At 43.1% G+C, this 20,812-nt stretch overlaps 1 protein-coding gene across 4 annotated transcripts; it reads left to right on the top strand.

Moving 5' to 3' along the window:
• Positions 1-175: 175 nt before the first annotated feature.
• On the top strand, positions 176-2,842 carry LOC126540685 (dynein light chain Tctex-type protein 2B-like). Of its 4 annotated transcripts, none has more exons than XM_055076230.2 (6): positions 176-380; positions 500-633; positions 691-760; positions 993-1,056; positions 1,124-1,204; positions 2,723-2,842. In XM_055076230.2, exons 1-5 carry the CDS (start codon positions 337-339, stop codon positions 1,184-1,186), a joined length of 375 nt encoding a protein of 124 aa, XP_054932205.1. In that variant the 5' UTR covers positions 176-336; the 3' UTR covers positions 1,187-1,204; positions 2,723-2,842. The 4 variants fall into 4 exon arrangements, with proteins under 4 accessions (XP_054932205.1, XP_054932206.1, XP_054932207.1 ...); XM_055076231.2 differs by having other exon boundaries at positions 2,750-2,838; XM_055076232.2 differs by having other exon boundaries at positions 182-380; positions 1,139-1,204.
• Positions 2,843-20,812: the final 17,970 nt, after the last annotated feature.

Genomic DNA, 20,812 nt, shown 5'->3' with positions numbered 1-20,812 from the left:
TAAGATAAAATTGCGCTTATTACGGCGCCTCTGACGGGAAATGTTGGAACTAACGAACGAATCCCGAAAGTGATGCTACTACGTCGGCTTTGTTAGCAGCGGCGCGCGGTCGATTTTTTCGCCCTCTGTGGCCATTTGTTGAACTTGAGAGTGTGCTACCCCCGGGTGACCATAAGTTAACATAGTGGGGTGACTTTCACGTAATAAGTCTACGCGTCTACTTCATTTGAGCGGATGACCACCAGATGGCTAGGAAGCAGGACAACCACTATGGTACCTCTATCTAATCCATAACGTCGTCGTCATGACAACCATGATTACGCTTGCCAAACTAAAATGGCCGCCAACACATACGAGTTGCGTTTGGCACCTGATAAAAAGTAGGTTTAATTCGTAACACTGCGCTAATTATATAGCCTTACCGACATTACAGTATCGTCTGTTTATTTTTAAAATGCCAGCAATATCGTTGTTTGAGAAACAGCTCCGTTTTTTATAGGTTTTCAGCCCAAGCGGCCCGAGAGTGTTTGAAAGATGCCTTGATGACCGAGTTCGACGACAAAATTTACGACTCCAGTCAGGTAGCACAGTGGACGAAAGAAACCTCGCAAAGAATATGCGAAAGACTACAAGGTACATTCTTTAAAATTTGCTGTCACGTGTATCGTGTGTGTCCAAATTACGTTTCAGAATTGGGTTTCGAAAGATATAAGTACGTGGTGCAAGTAGTCATCAGCGAACAACGCGGTGAAGGAGCAAGGTGAGTGATGACGCTCACTTCCAGTAAGCTGCAATGCAGGATAAATGCCGAGAGTGGTCTGTGTAGCGGAGACCATGCCTGGCAGATATTTGTAGTATATTGCAAACGTTGCAAATTTAATTAACTCTTGCAACATTTAAGTCTAGCAACTTGTGTTGTTTACTTTTGTTGTGTAATATTCCGTATATGAAGCTATGTGAGGTTGTGCACTGGGTATTGTTTATTTTTGCAGGATGGCTTGCCGCTGCCTTTGGGATTCCGACACTGACGTCTGTGTTTCGGAGTTCTATAATGGAGTAAGTATTTTAGGTAGCTTGCGGCTGTCACAGTGGTGCGATTCGGCGGTGTTCACCTAATTTGAAGCTGTTTGTCCCAAAGGACAGCTTGTTCTGTGCTGCTGTTGTCCTTGCCTCATATTACTACTAGACCGGGCTAGAGTGCATGGTAAGTTTCATCAGCCCTTCTATGTATAATTCCATCTCTCTTTGCTGTAATTTTGTACTCTGTACTGCATCAAAGCCACACTGCAAACTGCAAAATGTTTATATGCCACTGTAGATTAGCTGCAACTGTTTCAAGTTTTTGTAGCTGAGACACACTGCAAGTGAGTGCAGGAAAATGGTTTAGAAGGAGAACGGTAAAACAAATGTGTAGAAAAATCACAATGCTCAACTGTAGTGGCGGTACTGTACCGGACTACTGCCAAGCTAAACAACAAAATCTGCAATTTGTCTTGGGCAACTTCACACCCTCTATATATAGCTAGTAGAAATGAAAGCAGCTGCCGAGACTTAGATTTGAATTGGGGCTGCAATGTTCCATGTCGGCACCATTTACAAAGGGTGCTAGTTATGCCAGAACAGTACCAAGGAACAAGTCTCAGTCCTTATATTCATCTCACATTGGTTCAACGCAACGAAAGTTGTCTATGATGTATGCGAAAAGAACAATAACAATGTTTAGAAAGCATAGCAATGCAGTGCTTAGCAGGAAATTTCCTACATAAAGATTCTTATAACTAAATTGTGGCTTTTATTCTGCCAATATTGCATATCTATATAGTTCAACAAATTGCCATCTCTCAGCAGAATGGAGAAGACATATTGAGATTGTACAGAAAAATTATGCTTTTAATATTTAGTCCTAAATTGCTTTCACTTTTGCTGACAGCATGTATGAATTTATGTGTGCAGTGTGTGCATAAATATAAGCTAATTTCTTTTTATTAGCTCCCTTCGTCACATTTCTATCAAAGCTCATTAGGACCAAGTCTCATCTAGAAGGAAAATGCCTTCTTTACATCTGCTAGTTCATTGTATTCATGTTCGTTATATTGAGGTTACAACTGTATACACACACACACTCAGTGGCAGAGGGCATGAGCCTGCTAATAGGTGATACCACACTTAAGCGAACAAGATATGGAAGCTATGATGCAAAGTACAGCTACAGTAAAGAATGCCCATACAGGATCATAAGGGCCAGCAACCCAATCACTATAGTGATGCTGCTGTTAGAGTGTTTTAGAACACCATGATGTGACAATCCATTGCTGCAGTGCGTTCCCTCAAGAGCTCTGGCACGTGTGCAAGTGTCAGCTGTGACAGATTGCCTATGGCATTAAACCCATGGGTGCAACAGTGTGATGGCATTAGGTGTCATTATTTCAGGTTATAATCAGATACTTAGGTATACACTAAGTAGTCAGAAGCCCATGTGTCACCTGCATTATATTTGTGCCGATTTCGTAACATTCATTAATGAATTTATGCAGCAGGTCATGTCTCTCAGTTTGGGTCAACAGCACACAATGTTTGATCACTCCCACAAATGTGACTTATGTCCAAGAATGCATGAGTAGCATTATGTAATAAACTTTTTTATCATTTTTGCTGCCACACATTTGACCATGGTGTATTACACCTTGAATAATAGCACATAGTTGTTTGTCCATTTTCACAGCTTCATCAAGATACCTTTCCTGCATAGGTCCCACTTGACATGCATCAAGCCGCAGCAGGATGGAGTGGTGCAGTATTGGGAAACTGGTATAAATGCTCATGTGCTACCAAGCTCAGAGCTAGCTTTACTTTCCAACATCTGTCGTGCCTTCACTGGAGACAACCAAGATGCTATTGAGAATATTCTTTAGCCTCCATCACGTGAGTGACTTTTTAAATGCTGAATAATTTGGCAAATCAGTAATGCTACCATGCAACTTGCCAAGTTCTAAGCTTATAAACTGCTTTAGTTAAGGTGCATGTGCTTGTAGACAAGCCTTTCACCTGTGCCCCCCATCAGTTATTTAAAAAAAAAAAAAGAGTCTTACACGTGACTTTAGCCAGGTTTGTACTCAAGGTTCTCGCTGGCCTCATGGTGTCTGAAGAAGTCTCGCCAGTTTCCAAGCTTTAGCATGCCTCACCAAACGTAGTCCATGGCCTGTCATTACTTATGAAATAAAATTGCGCTACAGTATTCAAACAGGATTTGATTTGTCACCATGCACTACCTTACTCACCTGATCTCTCACCTGATATCCACTACCAGATGAGTGCCAGCATGATAGATGAAGTACTGCTGCTTGTGAAACACTTAGTGCATTTCAGAAAAAGGGAGGCATGTGTCAGTTTTCAAATGAAGAGGAAGCAAGAAAGAAAAAGCGATAATTGTGACCATAGGAGGAGTAAATGGTCCTGCTAGTCATGTTATTGCAGTTTCTTGTGATGGATTCGAGGAAATACTGATGTCTGGGTGCTTGTTTTCTGAGCAGTTGGTTGTACGGGCGTGCATGTAACAGAAAATTTCAGTTTAGCAATCTCCAAGCCTCATTTAATATGTGGTCTACCTCGAGTTTGTACATCACAGAGACAAATGCATGCATGTTATGTCGTGCACTTAAACCCCATACCAACACCTTCGCAGCTACTGCAGTGTGTGCTCTTGCTTGAAATGTATTTTGCAAAGCATGCTGTCTCTGCATACATGATTCTTCAGCATCATCCCACCAGGTTGTTCACGTAACTGTGATAACTACAGCAGGATATGCTGCAGTAGCCATTGCATAACCCGTGCCTTGTTTCTTACAATATCACTTTTTATGAGCATGCCATCCACTGTAACATGCAGTCTTCCTCTTCATACACTGCACTCTCCCTTCATCGAGTTTGTCTGGGCCCACTCATCAATGTAAACACAGAACCAGAAGGTGATGAAAGGAGTTAGATATTCTCTCCTAATGAAAGAGACAGCAATGCGAGTTGATGCTATTCAAGGTACTTTGTGCTTACACCTACTTCTAGATATGACACCATTTTTTTTTCTTCTTTTAGTACAGGCTGTGTAGTCTTCAGTAAATTACGTGTGCTGGGCTAAAGAACAGCAACCTACATATTTTCACCCTTTTTTCTTATTAGACAGTTATTGGGCAAACACTCAGAATGAATTATAATGTATAATCTGCCAGTGCAGTAGAAATAAATTACGAAATAATTTTTTGTAAATTGAGCTGTGGCATCTCAAAGTGTCCGACTGTAGTTTCAGAGGTCAAAAGGCAAGTGAAGAAATCAAATGAGATGCACAGAATTAGTTGCAGTGATATACAAAAGCACAGAACTGATGGACTGTGACTTAGAGGCCAATGGGAAATGCAGGTTCATTATTCTTGCGCTCATTTGGTTAAAGCTACATTTTCCACCATTGACATGTTCTGCTCTGGCTAGCTGTATGTCTTCTAGAAAAAGAAATAGCGGTTAAATAATAAGGTAAGCCTGAAAATACGCATTCATTTTTTCTCACCCAACCAACACGGTTTTCGCAGTGCTCTATCGACAGTAACCCAACTAACGGAACTAGTCCACGATCTTGCTGTTACAGTTAATAACCGCGGTCAAACTGACTTGATTCTACTCGATTTGTCCAAGGCTTTCGACTGTGTATGTCACAGCAAATTAATAGCTAAAGTCGAAAAGGTTTTTGGTATAGAACTTTCTGCTTGGATAAAAGGTTTCTTAAATAACCGCTCGCAATTTGTGGTTTACGAAAAAACTCTTTCTAACACAGTCGCAGTAACATCCGGAGTCCCCCAAGGGTCTGTGCTTGGACCATTGCTTTTCTTACTCTATATTAACGATATCACAACTAACATCAATTGCAATATAAAACTATTCGCAGACGACTGCGTCATATACAGAGAAATTAACAATTACAATGATCATATTAAATTAAATGATTCTCTAGCTGACATAGCTGATTGGTGCTCCAAATGGCAGATGCAAATAAACACACAAAAATCCGCGATCATGACTGTAACCAGAAAAACGGTATCATCAATTTTTGTTTACACCATTAACGGCACTCCACTTAACAGAGTTGAAGAACACAAATATCTAGGCGTTACATTAACCTCGGAGCTCAAATGGGACAAACATATCAGTAATATAATCTCAAAGGCGCTGCGCAAACTATTTTTCTTAAAGAGAAGCCTGGCACTCGCAACCAAGTCAACGAAGCTGCTAGCCTACACATCATTTGTAAGGCCTGTTCTCGAATACGCTAACACAGTCTGGTTTCCGCATACACAGACTAACATAAGCTAGAATCAATACAAGGGAAAGCTGTGAGGTTAATCCATAACAAATATAGACGTACAGACTCGCCAACACATCTTTTAACCCAGTCCGGTTTGCGAACGCTATCCACAAGAGCGAAACACGCTCGCTTAAAATTCTTGTTTCAACTACTAAAAAATAACTACAGAATAGATACCTCCCGATACATTTCATTCTCCGAGGCTCGACCTACACGTAACAAGCATGCGCACACATTGACAGAATACACATGCAAAAATGACACATTTAAGTATTCTTTTTTCCCGCTCGCGATAGCAGAATGGAACCAACTTGATCCTACTATCACCAACATTGAATAATTATCCGAATTTATCTTACAAATAGAAAAACTGTGTGAATAACAGTACCTATTATGCATGCAGGGACACCGGCACAGATTGCTTTATTCATTAGGAAATTTTAATAAACACTCTAATTTTCGACAGCTTATTCGTTTGCCATAATGATTCCCTAACACTCGTAGTTTATTTTAGTTATTTCTGTTTTATTACTTGCCCTTAGTAATATCTTTCTTTTCTTATTATTTACTATTCCGTTTAATCTTAACATGGTTTACTTGTATAGTACTATGTATAACTTGCACTGCTTATGTCGTTTTTTTACTTTTTGTGTAATCTATACTTTTTCATTGCATTGTACAGCTGAATTATTGTACTGCCCAACTGCCACGCTCTCCAAGGAGAGCAGCAGTATTGAAAATAAAATAAAATAAAATAAACACCTGTTTGGGAATCCTACGTCGTGCTGGCAAAGCGCCATACTACTTTCAATAAATGTTCATTGATTCATTCATCACCCCTCACAAGCCTCTTTCTTTTTCCCCCTTCCTTCAGCACAGAGCAGCAGACTAAGGAAGTCATCCTCAGACTGACCACTCTGCCTTCTCTGAAACAACGTTCTGTTTCTCTTGGTTCTGCGGCTTACTGTGCGGTCGCTGAAGCCTGCAACTGCTTTAGCATTCAAATTGTCACATTTTACCTTTTACAGCATGTGTTGTCATTTTTGTACTTGGTTTTCATCTCATGCAGGGCTTCTTTAATTTAGAATACATATTTTGTTTTGGCTTGTGGTGATTGCGTCCGTCCATTTCATTGCGGCGCCACACCGCAGCACGTTTTGGGCATAGAGGCCGCATGCGAAATCTATTTCGAACTTTTTCCTCGAGGGCCGCCGCTTTCCCTCTCTCTTCCCTCCGAGGTCACCGTACAGCAGTGGGACCGTGAAGCACTTGCTGCTGTCCGCCCCCTAGCAGACCAAAGGCTCACCCGATTGGCCCGAGCCCTCTCCAATGTTTTCTGAGGGGGGGAGGGGGGGGTTATTACCAGAGTTTTGTTACCCACATCACTCGAAGTTTCTTTTGAGTTGCCTCTACCTTATCACTTAAAATTTTATTGTTTATCGCGGAAAGACAGCCCGGGAAGGAAGACAGCGCGCATGAAGTTAGCAGCCATCCCAGCTCACCCTTGATCATTGCACCCACCAATGATTACCAACAATTAGACAAGGCACGCGAGCCGCGTAAACATCAGCCGCGCACAGTCATTCGTAGCTACGGCAGGAATAGAGGAGAAGACGCGCACTCTCCTTCCCAAGTGCGCGTTTGATCACGTGACCTCCAACTAAGCCGAATGTCGAGCGCGTGGGAAGATAATTCCCATCAGGCCTCCATCTATTTCGGCCTCACTAGCTGTTACGTGTTTTTTCTCGCACTCGCCATGTGTGGGTGCGCTCTAGCTTTCGTATATGCCTTTTTGGACTTTATATGGAACATCGTGGTGACGATGAGAAATAAAACCAGAAATAGAAAATAAGCATCGACCTTGATTGTGCCACGGCTACGGACGTCGCAATGTGCACGGGCTACAAACGCACCAAGCCAACAGTGGGCTCATCGCTTATCGGTACTTCGCCAAAACCCGTCTGATGCCGAGGAGGAAACATATTCTCCACCGTGTAAGCACCAGCGGTAACATAACACTATAGGTGGCGCAGATTGCCTCAAAAATAAAGCGCACAACCCGCGTATGTAGTGCTCCTCAGGCGCACGGACATCCAAGCGCAGTCGCACTCAGACTTAAGGAAAATGCGCGCTTAACTGGCTGATTGGGCGTAACTGGCCGAATCTGATTGGGCGTAACTGACTGATTCAGAAAATTGTTTGCTCTCGTTCTAATGGAGGGGGTGCACCTTCATAAACGTTGCGCGGCGATAAGTCTTGATAGAAGAAAGAATTTGGTAGCTATCGCATATCTCTTACCCCTTTTGTACCAGGGTGCCAGTTTTAAAGAGGGTGCTCCTTCTACAGTAAGGAATACATGAGGTCTTCAGTTGGCAAACGTTATCAAGCGCTAATGCGAGAGGAAGCAGTGAGAGAAGCTTCAAGCGAACCACCTGGCTTAGAGCACAATGCAAAAAGTTATACAAAGCAACGAAAATGGGATACATAACAGCACAAGCAGTGCGAGGCCTTTTGGTTATGCAAGGAAGTTTGGTTGTGCTATTTTGTAAAACTTCTTAGTAAATGCTGTGCATTTTCGTTATTAATTTTGACTCGTCATATGCTGTATCAGCTGCTCAATAACGCAATCCACGCTGTTCCTATACTTGCTCTCGTGTCCTTTCGCACTTTTGAGATATGGCTGTGTCTTATTATTTGTTTATTTATTTGTTAATATGATTGTTTATTTGTATGCTTGATAATTCATTACCCTATACGCCTTTATTCTGCCGCCGGGCTGTAACTGAAATCAATGACATAAGGCATGCTTTGACAAGTAATTAAACTATTGTGTTATGGAGTTCCGTTGCTTTATGCTAGTAAGTCTAGTCAGAAGTCGTGTTTAGACATTATATTGTTGTGTAATCTTTATATATGTTATGTATTGTCTTCTCAAGTGACCTTTCGTCTGGAAAAGATTTCTTGATTGTATCTATGCGCATTAAAACTTTCAGAAGACGCACATGGCTTTTATCATTGATGTGTATTTGTGCGACCTAATGCGCACAAAACGCATATATCTTCAAAACAGACTGGTAGGCTAGTTAGTATTGCATGTTAATAGGTTCTTTGCGCTAAAAAACTATGAGCACCTGTCTTCCCAACGTGCTTCACTGAATCCGCTTGTCGTACGGCTCATAAAGAGACGCCTGTCTCTTGGTGGAGCGAGGGGACTCGGGCTGTGAAATTGAACTGCCTCCTACTGTGAGGTCTTGTAACTACTCTTATAAGGCCGTCACTTCAGTGAACAATTCTTCAAGGTCACACGAAGTTTCTGCAAGAGCGGATGTTATTAAATGTTATTTATTTATTTACATATGTGTGGGGTTCAGAAAGTTGCTCGGGCCTTAGCCCCCCTCCCTCCGGAAAAATGAAGACTTTCCACCTGGTCTGTTTAGGAGCGGACAGCAGCGGGGACTGGACGAACACAGTCCCCGCACTCCCGCCCCTCGTAAAAATGCTCTCCGTCTAAAAGTGCTTGCTCTGAACATTTGGAGCCTGTGAATTGCACAAAATGCCGTAAGTGTTGGAGAGTGTATTTGTGATTTGTTTTCATTTAGCTCGCTGGGAAGGAAACAAATCTAAGTTTAAATATTTTTTTGTGCTTTTGACTAACTGCCCCTACCGAGATTTCATACCACGCTACAGCGCTCAGCGCCATAAGATGACAATGAAGTGTATGGTGCTTTGTATTTGCCTTTTGAGCGTCGCTATTGGAAACGACAAATAAAGCTTTAGCGTGCCAGAAATGACAGCTTCAGTGTTATTGTGAACAAACATTAGGAAGAACTCTCAAGCAATATCTTTTATAACTTGTTCGGGCAGTAACTAGCGTGTGTAATGCGGTCCTAGCTGTACAAAGGTAGACCGCATTTTTTGGAGGTGTGAATGGTTGCCCGGGTGATCTCGTTTGAGCGCCCGGGTGACATGAAGGTAACTGACAACAGGAGCGAAAAGCATTTCATGCATAACATTAAAAAAAAGGCGGTGCCGTTTCCACCGTGCACATCGAGGAACGAGACCTGAGTCGACGCGTAGCGTGTAGAAACGATTTCGTGGAACATATAAAGGCACACCGGCACGCACACAGCTGAATCTTAGCCGCTAGTTGCTATCGTACTCCAACGGCAATCCTTTTCGCTGCCTACCGACCACAGAAAGTCATCTTCGATTCCATCTAATGCATTAGGAATGCCACACTTCTTGGGGGTTCGCGCAACCACCGTGTGCGGGAGGGCATTCCACGCACCATGGACCCACCTTGCGATGTCTCCGAGCGTCGCTTTCTAGACTTCGATAGCAGTGTGGCTAGTTACCTTGAATTAAGCTTCTTTTTTTCGTAAAAATCGCTTTCATTTTTGATCTTGAGTAGAAATAGTTACGATTGTAATGCGCATGAAGATTTGAACGCACCTTTTATTAAATAACAAGTGCGAGTTATAATCGTGCAAATACGGTATCTGAAGAGATGATTGGTGTCGCCGCCTACTGCGTGTCCTCGAGTCAAACAAATTCCTGGACCCATACCGATGTGGTTTTAGATAATCTCGTAAGACTTGAGGAACACATTCATAATGACTTCATCTACAAACAGTTTTTTTCTCTCCGTGTTCCTTGATGTGGAAAGGGCTTATGACACTACCTGACGTTTTGGAATTTTGCGAAACCTCTCAGAGATGGGTATCCGCGGCAACATGTTTAATGTGATAGAACGTTACTTATCGCACTGCATGTTCCGTGTCAGAGTTGCAAATGCTCTATCCAGGCCCTTTATTCAAGAAACTGGGATACCCCAGCGTCTTAGTCGCACCATTTTTATTGTAAAAATTAATTCTCTGCAGTCATCCATTCCACGAAGTATGTTCTATTTCATCTATGCTGATGACGTGCAGATAGAATTTAAGTCTTGCAGTCTCGCTGTCTGCGTGCGACAGGTTCAACTTGGCCTCAATAAAGTATCAAAGTTGGCGACTGAGAATGGATTTAGGATAAATCATCTTAAAAGTTCATGCGTCTTTTTCTCAAGTAATAGATGACTGATCCCAGATCCTGATATTCAGCTGCATGCCTACACGTGAACACGGAACAGAAATATTTAGGTATCATATTGGATGCAAAACCAACATTTGTTCCCCGCTTAAGATATATGAAGAACACATGCCTAAAACCAATGAATGTTTTAAAAATCTTATTGCACACAGTGTGGGGTAGTGATAGCGAGTGCCTCATGAGTCTGTACAAAAGTGTCATGTGTACAGTGCACGCTTGGACTATGGGGCCATAGTTTAGCAGTCTGCCAGTCCAAGTGCCTTGAAGATGGTTGAACTTATTCATCATCTAGGTATCCGCTTAGCGACCGGTGTAGGGAGTCTCTATGTTGAATCAAATGAATGATCACTTCATCTTCAAAGGTCGTACTCCTATTTTATGTATTTTCTCAAAACACATGGCAACAATTGACATCCCACTTATTCAGCCATAAACGATATTACCAGTGCCATTTTCTCCCGTAACCGTCCTGCAGTGAGAGCGCCCTTCTCTCTGCGGGTGAGGAACCTTAGTGGCGAAATGAGTGTCCCACTCCTTGAACATCACCTAATGGCTCCAGCGAAGCCATTGCCGCCGTGACAGTGGCAGCTAATAGATTGTGACATGTCTCCTGTATAAGTTATAAAACACGCCCCCGACACACACTTCCGAATGCTCTTTCCTAGAACTTTAGGCAAAATACTCGTGCCCAGAATTCTACACGGACGCATCAAAGTCGCATGCCGGTGTTTCTTATGCACAGTGGGCCCATCGTTCTCGCAAGCCATTGCTCTGCACCCAGAAACAAGTATTTTCACGGCTGAGGCCTAGCTATGCACTACTCTCAGCTTTAAAGTACATCTACCATATCCGGATTCGGAAGGCAATTATTTAGTGACTCTTTGAGCGTCGTTAAAGCTATATTGTTGCCATAAAAACAAAAGAATCCTGTTACTGAGCTTTACTCGGCTCTATGCAAAGCATACGCTTTTCAAAACAGGGCAGGACACTTTATAGGCAAACTGAAAAAATGATTAGGCAGGGACATCGTCTTCTCTTCTGCAATGCACAAGATCTTAGTTTTCTGTACATGCCGCATATTGGATGTGGCAATATCATAATGTGCTGGGTTCCTGGCCACAGAGGCACTGAAGGCAACATGCTTGCCGACAAACTGGCTGAATCCATACGATCAAACGCTACAAACTCTTCCATCGAAGTCCCTGCCATAGATCTGAAACCATTCTTACGCAAAAAGTGAGGTGCTATTTACAACGCTTGTGGGACACAAAACACTAAAAAATCTTCATCTAATAAAGAAAGTTGGCCACCTACAATAAAGACACGACGAACAGAGGTCACTATCTGTCGACTTCGAAAATGCCACACGTATGGCACACACTCTTACGTCTTAAGAGGAAGCTTTAGCTCGGCCCCAACTCCGACACGGCCTATTCAAATACATGTAAAATGCAAAAACGCTTTTCTGAGATAAGACCTGGACCAGTTTTAATGAAATTTCTTGCATTTGAGAGAGAAAGTTAAGTTCTAGTGACTGTTGGAAGCCGAATTTCGATTTAGGGCCTGAATATTGTTAAAAGAATTTTCAAAAATTAGAAAGTTCGGAAAAATAGAAACATGAAGTTCACACATTAATAGCTCTGCGTCAAAACATATATCGCTGTTATGTAAGCGGCATCCATTAGATCATTCAAGGCGGACAAATTCAATATGTCAATTTATATCAGATCAATTTGTTACTGCAGAAGGGCAGCGGATTGGGTGAGTTGGTGTTGCATGGTAACAATAAAATTCAAACAGCGCTAAACGACAGGACCAGAATGAGGAGGAGACAAACACAATTTGTTACGTTGTGTACAAGGGTTCTGCAGAAGCTGTTTTTCCGTATTACTAATTTTTTTTAAAATCATATGCGACATATCAATTTTGTCCGCTTTAAATGTACTATTACATGCAATTCGTATAATTGTCATATTGTTTTTCATTGCCGAGTTACGGAGTTGTAAACTTGATAGTATCGATTTCTGAAAATTTGCTATTTTTGCCAATTTTTAATAAATAATGGATGACCTAATTCAAAATTTTGAAACCAGCTGTCACTATGTTTTAAGTTTTTCTTTTAAATGCAACAAACCTCGTCAAATTTGGTGCAGTGGTTGCCAAGAAAAACGAATTCTGCTTTTACATGTATTTAGATAGGAGCACCCGAGCTAAAGCTTCGTCTTAACAGTGATCCTGTGGGAAATGTGGCGAGACGCTAACTGTGCTCCACGTCTTGCTTGAATGTCGCGAAGTAGAATAGGCAAGAAATAAGCACCATTCCTTTGTATACAGACAACGTATTCCATTACACTCTGCATTGTTTCTCAGCAAAGACCCGCTCTTTGACAGGAAATCAGTGTTAGACTTTTTAAATGATGTTCGTATACTAAATGTTATACACTCCAGTGATCTGTAGCACGAACTTTCAATAGTGGCCTATGCTGCGGCAGTAGTATGTATAGCACACACCTCCAGGCCCTCGCGTTCAAGGGTCCTTGTGAAGCAGTAGTGCTCCGTTATTGATAATCGAATGTTTTAAGTTCATGTGACAAATATATATATATATATATACGTGTGTGGGTTGTGAGAGAGAGAGATAAAGAGACAGAATGAGGTTTTATTATTAATAGACAAGATGCAATACAATTGTGCGCATCCCATGTAATTGTAGTCATCACCATAGTCTTATTGCAAGTATATGTTGTAAGCACTTATAGAACGGCCCAATTTAGGCCTCTATACTGCCACGATGCATCTACTTAACGCTATTAATGCGAAAGCCTTTCTAGGCTCACGGTGAAGTTTGTGTCAAGCCGACCTGACCTCCGGAGTGCCCGCTGAAGCGTCATCACGTCATATGAAGACAGATTAAAGAATGAAAAATGATTGACAGTGACAGTTAGCGAATGATAACGTTATACTAGAGATTGGTAGAGGTCAATAATGACTAGTACTGACTAATAATGACTACTGAAGACTCCGAAATGATCAATATGTCTAATGACGGCTTGTAATGACCACATTTGATTAGAAATGAATAGAAGTGTCTAGTAGTTAGTTGTAATTAATAAATGACTTCTGATGACTACTAATGACTACGAAATGACTAATATGTCTAACGACGGCTGGTAATGAGCAGAATTAATTACAAATAACTAAAAATGCTTACTAGTGAGCAGTAATGACTAATAATGACTATGAAATGACTAATATGTCTAACAACAATTTGTAGTGACTACACTTGATTATAAATGAATAAAAATGCTTAGTAATGACCAGTAATGGCTAATAATGACTGGAATGACTTGCAATGACTACTAATGACAACGAAATGACCAATATGTCTAAGGACAAATTGTAACGACTACAATTTATTACAGATGACTAAAAATGCTTAGTAATGACCAGTAATGACTGAAATGACTTGCAATGACTGTGATATGACCAACATGTCTAACGACGGCTTGTAATGACCACAAATGATTACAAATGACTAAATATGCTTAGTAGTGAGCAGTAATGACTAATAGTGACTGAAATGACTAGTAATGACTACGAAATGACAATATCTCTGACAACTTGTAACAACTACAATTAATTAGAAATGACTAAATATGCTTAGAAGGAAGAGTAATGACTAGTAATGACTGAAATGACTTGTAATGACTACTAGGGACTAGGACAGGACCAACACGTCTAATGACGGCTTGTAATGACCACAATTGATTACAAATGACTAAAAACGCTTAGTGGTGAGCAGTAATGACAGAAAGAGAAGGGGCAAAGAGAAAGAGGCGGAAAATAAGAGGAGGAAGAGTAGGCTTTCGCTGTTCACCTCTTAAGAGAGATATTAAGAGACCCTGTAATTTTTGCGCTCTTTGGTCATATCTGGCCCTTGCGGCACTAAGCACTATATGTCATCATCATCATCATCATCATCACAGATAAAGAGCAGCGCCAAGCTTTTTCCAAGTCTGCTGATATTGTCATAATAAATTTGAAAATATTGCTCTTTTTCACTCAGTTTAATCTGAGTGAAATTTTGAATGAGTTGACTAAGTACTTTACAGAACATGCCGGAGAAGTTGCATAGACATAAAGCAGTTGGAGGTGTCACAAGAAATTAGCAGTCTAACTTATTGGTACGCACTACAGAGACAATATAGACCAAATACAACTGTAGAAATATGAGGGACATTGCCGAACATTTACGGGAAGCTTTTCAAGTATGCTGGTTCGTGAGTAAAGGCACAATTACTGTTAAATTTTAAAACTATCTAATAAAGATTGTAAGACGAAAACTTGAGCAAGTATAGGGGAGCTGATGTAGGCTTAACGTTAAAGAATTGATTTACGCAAAACTGAACTATTCTGATAGGCGTGTCAGTCAGCGAGGTGTGCTTAACAGGGGCGACGGAGGAAGACAGCACATAGTACCGTGGTCGCGGGAACAAAATAGCTTTCAGAGGATATGGTGCGTCACAATGAAGTGATATTTTTGACGCGAAATTATGACAGTTTCGCTTCCCTTTGGTAATTACGATTATGGGGGCCGAGATTTTTGAAGACAAGGTCTTCTTAGCTGACTTTACACGTGGTTGGCCTATCTGGGATCTGTTATCTTGTAACGACTTCCAGAAAAAGAAAAGGCCTGTTAGGTGCTGTTGCAGGTGGCAGCCATAGCAGTGCTTGTAGATGTCACATGAACATGAAAATGGTATAAAATGATATCTTTCCATGCCGAGAACACGTTTCAGTAGTCGGTAACTAAGGATGTAATAAATAAGAAGTATAATTAGCCGTAAACGGGTTGCTGTGCGAGTGCATGTGTCGCCCTCTGCCGTACCGCTACCAAACGCCGCGTAACTTAAATGCCGCGCCCTCTGCCAGACGTCACGAAGTGCCCGAATTTTGTGTGAGACCACCTCAAAAGCGTGGGCACAGAATAGAGGAAGAAGTCATTAAAGTTGCAAACCGAGGACAGGGCAATTGAAAGTGTAAATAGGTAATTAGGTGTCACCAAAAAGAAAGAGAAACAGACAGTATATAGTGCACAAAGGATGGAAACAAGAAAGACCATGGAGATTTATGAATATGGCGAGAAATAAATCAAAATCTGTACGATAACACAAAGAGCGGAGCCTTGCTATTTGATGCCCGAGCTGTTGCCTAAGGACAAAAACACACCGGATCAAATATTCGCGACAGGATGAGGCATGCAGTCTGCATCAACAAAAACAGAAGACAACTCAGCTCGCCCTCACAAAATGCGAAGGTATTCACCCAGCGATAGCCGTAGCTTACGTCCACCTTCCAGAAGCGCTGGGATTTAAAGCCTGTGGAAGCATTAACCGGTCAGCAGTCGAGATAAGCAAGGGAGATTTGGAGTATTGGCGGAAAAAGGCAGGGAAGATATTGATATAGGATTCGATCTGTTACAGGCATAGGTAATTCTACGAGATAGAAGAGAGAAAGATTGAGACGTAGGCGAAGTGATAGACTAATAGGCATGTATAGACTACCTGATTAGCTCAAGCAGGTTAGATGACTATTTGTCACCACCCCGTCTCAAGGGGGATGCCAATAAATCATCGTCATCGGCACAGAGGACAGCTGTGTTGGAGAAACAGGGAGAGCGGGCACCCGCCAGACCCGCCAGCTGCGCGAGTCTCGTAGAGAGGAGAGATTTAATGGAGAGTTCGACGGAAGCCCTTCTGGTCGGGATGAAATATGACAAGGAAATACGTACACTAAACTTTTCAAAAGCAAAACAGAAGCCTTGTTCACCCTCTTTTTTTTAAAAAAAAAAGCTTTACTTGGTCGGTGTACATCTTTCGTTGTCAGAGGAGGGATTCGTAACGGCAACATGCCACCGCGTCGTAGGGTCGACGCTGAAAAGAGGAAAGTCAAGTGTGCCATCGTTTCGCGCGCTCGACGGGCGTGGAATTCGTCTCGCGAAAACAAGCGCCAGCCGCGCCAAGACGGCCGAAACTCGCAAGGCCCACGTCCCTCAAATGCGTGAATCGTATCTCGCCCGCCAGAAGCGGCAGGACGTCGAGCAGCGTTTGGAGGCCCTGGAGCGGAAGACAGTCGCAGAACACGGACGCGTGGCTGGCAAGGCTTCGGAAGAATACAGCGACCGTCTTCTACAGGCGGTCGGACTAAAAAAAAAAAAAAAATGCCATCTTTATTGCACGTGCAGATTGGCAGCTCCTGGCACTGACAGCGTATATAGGTTGTCACAAGCCGCCCATACACGCACTGTAACTGTGCACCATCACAACAATAAATTCTGTTAGCATTACAGACAAAAGCGTTCACGCGCGCCAGCTCGCGCAGTGTTTGCGACCAGTGGCGTTAAAGCAGACGTCACGACCGTGGTCACCGAGACTTCGGAAGCGCCGACGGAGTGAAACGCGGTCGGAAAATACATCGAGAAATTGAAGTGTGCGTTTGTCACCAACCGAGTCGGTATACATGCAAGTTATCCTGACAGGTTCCAATCATTTTTCAAAACTTTTGGGATTGCACTTATAACTTTTTAGTCAAGTAATGTTGTGCCTAAATTGCTTTCTGTGTGATTTATTCATTTATCTTGCATTATATGCATTATAAGTGTAATAAGTGTACTCAATTTTCCTTGTTTCTTTTTCGTTATTTTTTACCCTGTTAACTCTGTTATTGTGTAAAAATGCCCTATCCTAATTTCTGGGCACAGTTCTTTTTTTGCCTGCAGCATATGTTGCCTGTGTACAGAAACGTTCAAGGAGCAGAGTGTTTAGCTTCTGCTCATACCAAGAAAACAGAACAAATTAACTCAAATCCAAAATGGGACGTTTCTCCCGACAGTTACGTTGAAAATGGGGGATGGCGGAAGGCGCGTGAAGAGCAACGGAACGAAGGGAGCGGAAGATGCCACACCATGGCAACCTTCCCTCCACCTCCTTGTCTGGCGTTTGTCTAATAATTAATTAGTTATTTCATCTGTTTAATAACGGGGCTGTTTGGGCGTGTTGGTATGAGGTGACAAAAAAAACTTCAAGCGCACAATCAGACGAGTACGGTGAAAGGAGACAGACGCACGAGCGCTAACTTGCAACAATTTATTGAGACCCGCGAAGCGCCGTATACAAAGGCATTTTGTGGTCGAACATCACGCAAGCGTAGCTAGCGAAACAATAAGTGACGCTGCAAGCAACGCAATTTCTTCGAAGTTAAAGCAATCGAAAACTTGTACGGAAAGTTATCCCCTAAACTATCAATTATCTCTGCCTCGATAGTTTCACGCATCAGTTGGCGGCTGCTTTTCGTGACGATGGTGCAGTCTTGACAGATCTGCACGCAGCTCGATTTTACAGCGGAGATCGCGCTTTGGCCGGAATTGAAAACAGCACTACCATCATCACTAGACTCGCACTTCCTACAGTGCAGATCAAGAAACCCTCCGCACTTGTCCCTCACATTTCTATGGGGGTCACGGAGGCGATCATTTACACACCTCCCACTTTGGCCTTGTCTTATCACAAGAAATCGATATACGGTACACGATCGATACCGCAAATTTGATGAACTCGTCCTTGTGCTTCTTATTGCACCCAATCTTGTGCGAGGCGCCCGGATTGGTCATCTTGCACATTTTTTGAACCTCGTCAAGAGTAGAAAAAAAAAAAAAACTTGAACATTCGCCTTTTTCCCAATTCTTTTTATTCGACATGACAAGCCGAGAATGTTCGGCATAACCCAAACTTCTGTTTCCTAACAGAAGCCAGCAAGACATTCGGTAGTTTTGACGACCTCCGTTTCAGGATGCCTTCGGCGACACGGACTAGTACATGAGTGGGGTACGGTTGCGACGCCGTTTCTCGAAGCTCGACCGGCATTACTATTGGGTAGCGTGGCGTTGTCGGCGGGCTGCAGGCGTCCTGTAGACCATGGCGACCAGGCAAGGACGAGACGATTTCCAGTGCGAAACTTGCACTGTTTATTCAAAGGTTGGTGAAGGATAAGAAGAAGAGAATTAATGAAGTCAAAAGTGCATGGCGGGGCCCCTTAAATAGGCCCCCTAAAATCGTAGGCGGGATCGTGTTCACGTCAAGGTCACGTGACAGGCACTGAGTCTGGTCGTGGATGGGCTGCTGATCCCTGTCCCAGGTGACGTTCGCACGTGCTTCTCTCCGCTGGCGGCTACACGTGCGTCGGGAATCGTAGGCGGCTGAGCCCTTCTCCCAGGTGACGTTTGCACGTGCTTCTCTCCACTGGCGGCTACTCGTGCGTCGTGGATCGTAGGCGGCGTTGGTTCGCGGAAAGCGTTCTCCCCTTGGTCACACACACAAAGGGGCCCGTCATCACTGCGGGGCACCTGCCAGACCGGCATCCCCACTAGACAACCATAGCAAATCAGGAATCAATCTTCCGTTTCGGTTGAGCAGTGTCTTTCGAGCAGGCTTTTTGCCCGAGGTGGTACACGCCAACCGCAACAGTACACAGAAGCAGTCAGCCGGATGGTTTGTTCATTGAAGCTAGCAGCCATTAGTTCAGGACAAGACTTGTACAATGCGTTAGAAAGGCATGATTTTGCAATGGCCCTCTTAACCAGTTTTGCATTAGCAGAGTCGTACGGAAGCAGTGGCTTATTGGCACATGGTTCGTACTTCCAGTAAGCCTGTCCGTCCTGAAATAAAAGTATCATGTCAAGGAATCTAATACTGGTGGGTTATTATCTCACTGTTGGGTTATTATTAATACTGTTGAGTTATCTCGTGGGTTATTTCTAGCAGTGCTAAGCCTTCGCGTACGAAAGCTTGTGTGTGATTGGCTGCATACGAAGGTTAGTGTGTTATTTATTTATTTACTTATTAATTAATTTATTTATTTATCTATCTATCTGTTTACTTATTTATTTATTTATTTAGTTTCTAGCTTGAATAAAGTTCTTGCGACGCCTAGTCGACCTTTGAAATGAGCATGAAAGCTAGCTGCTACTCAACGTTACACGCGTGCATTTGTATTTTTTTTATGTTGATGCAGTTTATTCGTTAAGGATGTGCCTACTACGCGCAGGCGATAGAATTCGAACTCAATAGTAAGTGAATCTACGCCTACGTATCTGCATATTTTGTATCGAATATGGTTTGGGAAATTTGATTCAACCGCAGAATTCCCCTGGGCCCATCTTGTGGGGGCTTGCCTATTGTAAGAGGTGTCACAATATGGTACAAGTGAAAGTTCTACATCGGACTTGCTGCGCCCGTTCATCATTTGCTTGTTGTATCGTGCCATCGTTGTCAGCCCACATTAAAAAAAAATTATGGGGTTTTACGTGCCAAAACCACTTTCTGATTATGAGGCACGCCGTAGTGGGAGACTCCGGAAATTTCGACCAGCTGGGGTTCTTTAACGTGCACCTAAATCTAAGTACACGGGTGTTTTCGAATTTCGCCCTCATCGAAATGCGGCCGCCGTGGCCGGGGTTCGATCCCGCGACCTCGTGCTCAGCAGTCCAAAACCATAGCCACTGAGCAATCATGGCGGGTCACCCACATTTGTCATCCTCAGCTTCATCCTCGCCTGGTCGACCCGGTATTGCACTGACTCCGGGATTGGTCCATGCACCCTGGAGCGGACTCTCTGTTATAGCAGCTGCAATTCTTTGTAGGACGCTGCAGCCGGCGGGCCTCTTCCTTCTTCTCGCGCCACTCGCAAATCGAGCTGCAAGTGCAAGTAAACAACGTGCCATTCTTTGGTATAGTCTGGCGGCGTCTCCAGGACACAGAGGGGCAAAGCGGCCACCAAAGCTGGAACCCGCACCGTCCCGGTCCCAGCTTTCATCCGTCCACTGCCCCATTGAATGCCCTGGAGATCCTGCGCCGCGTCCTCTATTATATATAGTAAAGGATGAAGGGGGCCAGTTGGTGAACGTTAATGATTATGTTGCGCTTAGTGTTACACTGACGATTTTAAGTGAAGGACAGGGCGTGGACGTACGTAGGCCAAACTACCATCTGTTTAATACTGTTAAAGAACGCGCTTATATACAAGGAGATATGGCGCTGGGGGGGGGGGGGGGGGGGGAGATATATAAATAGATATGACAAGGTGACGACATGTGATCATACTTTGGGCCAGGCATACACCGTTCACTTGCACCCATTGGCCCTGGCAAACTCGACCTCAACTTCGATAAGCGCAATGGACACCGGGGTGCTTACGCACGTCTCTTTTTCTTTAGCTATCGCAAGCGCTTCCCATATTTCTCGCTCCGTTTTCGTTTTTGATGTGCCAATGACTGTGGTGTTTTCTAGTAGCGGAGAGCATTTGCATTGTTTGCAGTGTGCA

The sequence above is a fragment of the Dermacentor andersoni genome, chromosome 2 (assembly GCF_023375885.2).
Source record: "Dermacentor andersoni chromosome 2, qqDerAnde1_hic_scaffold, whole genome shotgun sequence".
Lineage (NCBI taxonomy): Eukaryota > Metazoa > Arthropoda > Arachnida > Ixodida > Ixodidae > Dermacentor > Dermacentor andersoni.
This window is presented reverse-complemented; position numbering and strand designations above follow the sequence as displayed.

What these genes read in the sequence shown, in the direction of transcription:
- LOC126540685 (XM_055076230.2), top strand. Translation starts at nt 337, where the DNA reads ATGGCCGCCAACACATACGAGTTGCGTTTGGCACCTGATAAAAA. An exon ending in AATATGCGAAAGACTACAAG is followed by an intron (nt 634 to 690) that starts GTACATTCTTTA and finishes ATTACGTTTCAG; the next exon opens with AATTGGGTTTCGAAAGATAT. An exon ending in CAACGCGGTGAAGGAGCAAG is followed by an intron (nt 761 to 992) that starts GTGAGTGATGAC and finishes TTATTTTTGCAG; the next exon opens with GATGGCTTGCCGCTGCCTTT.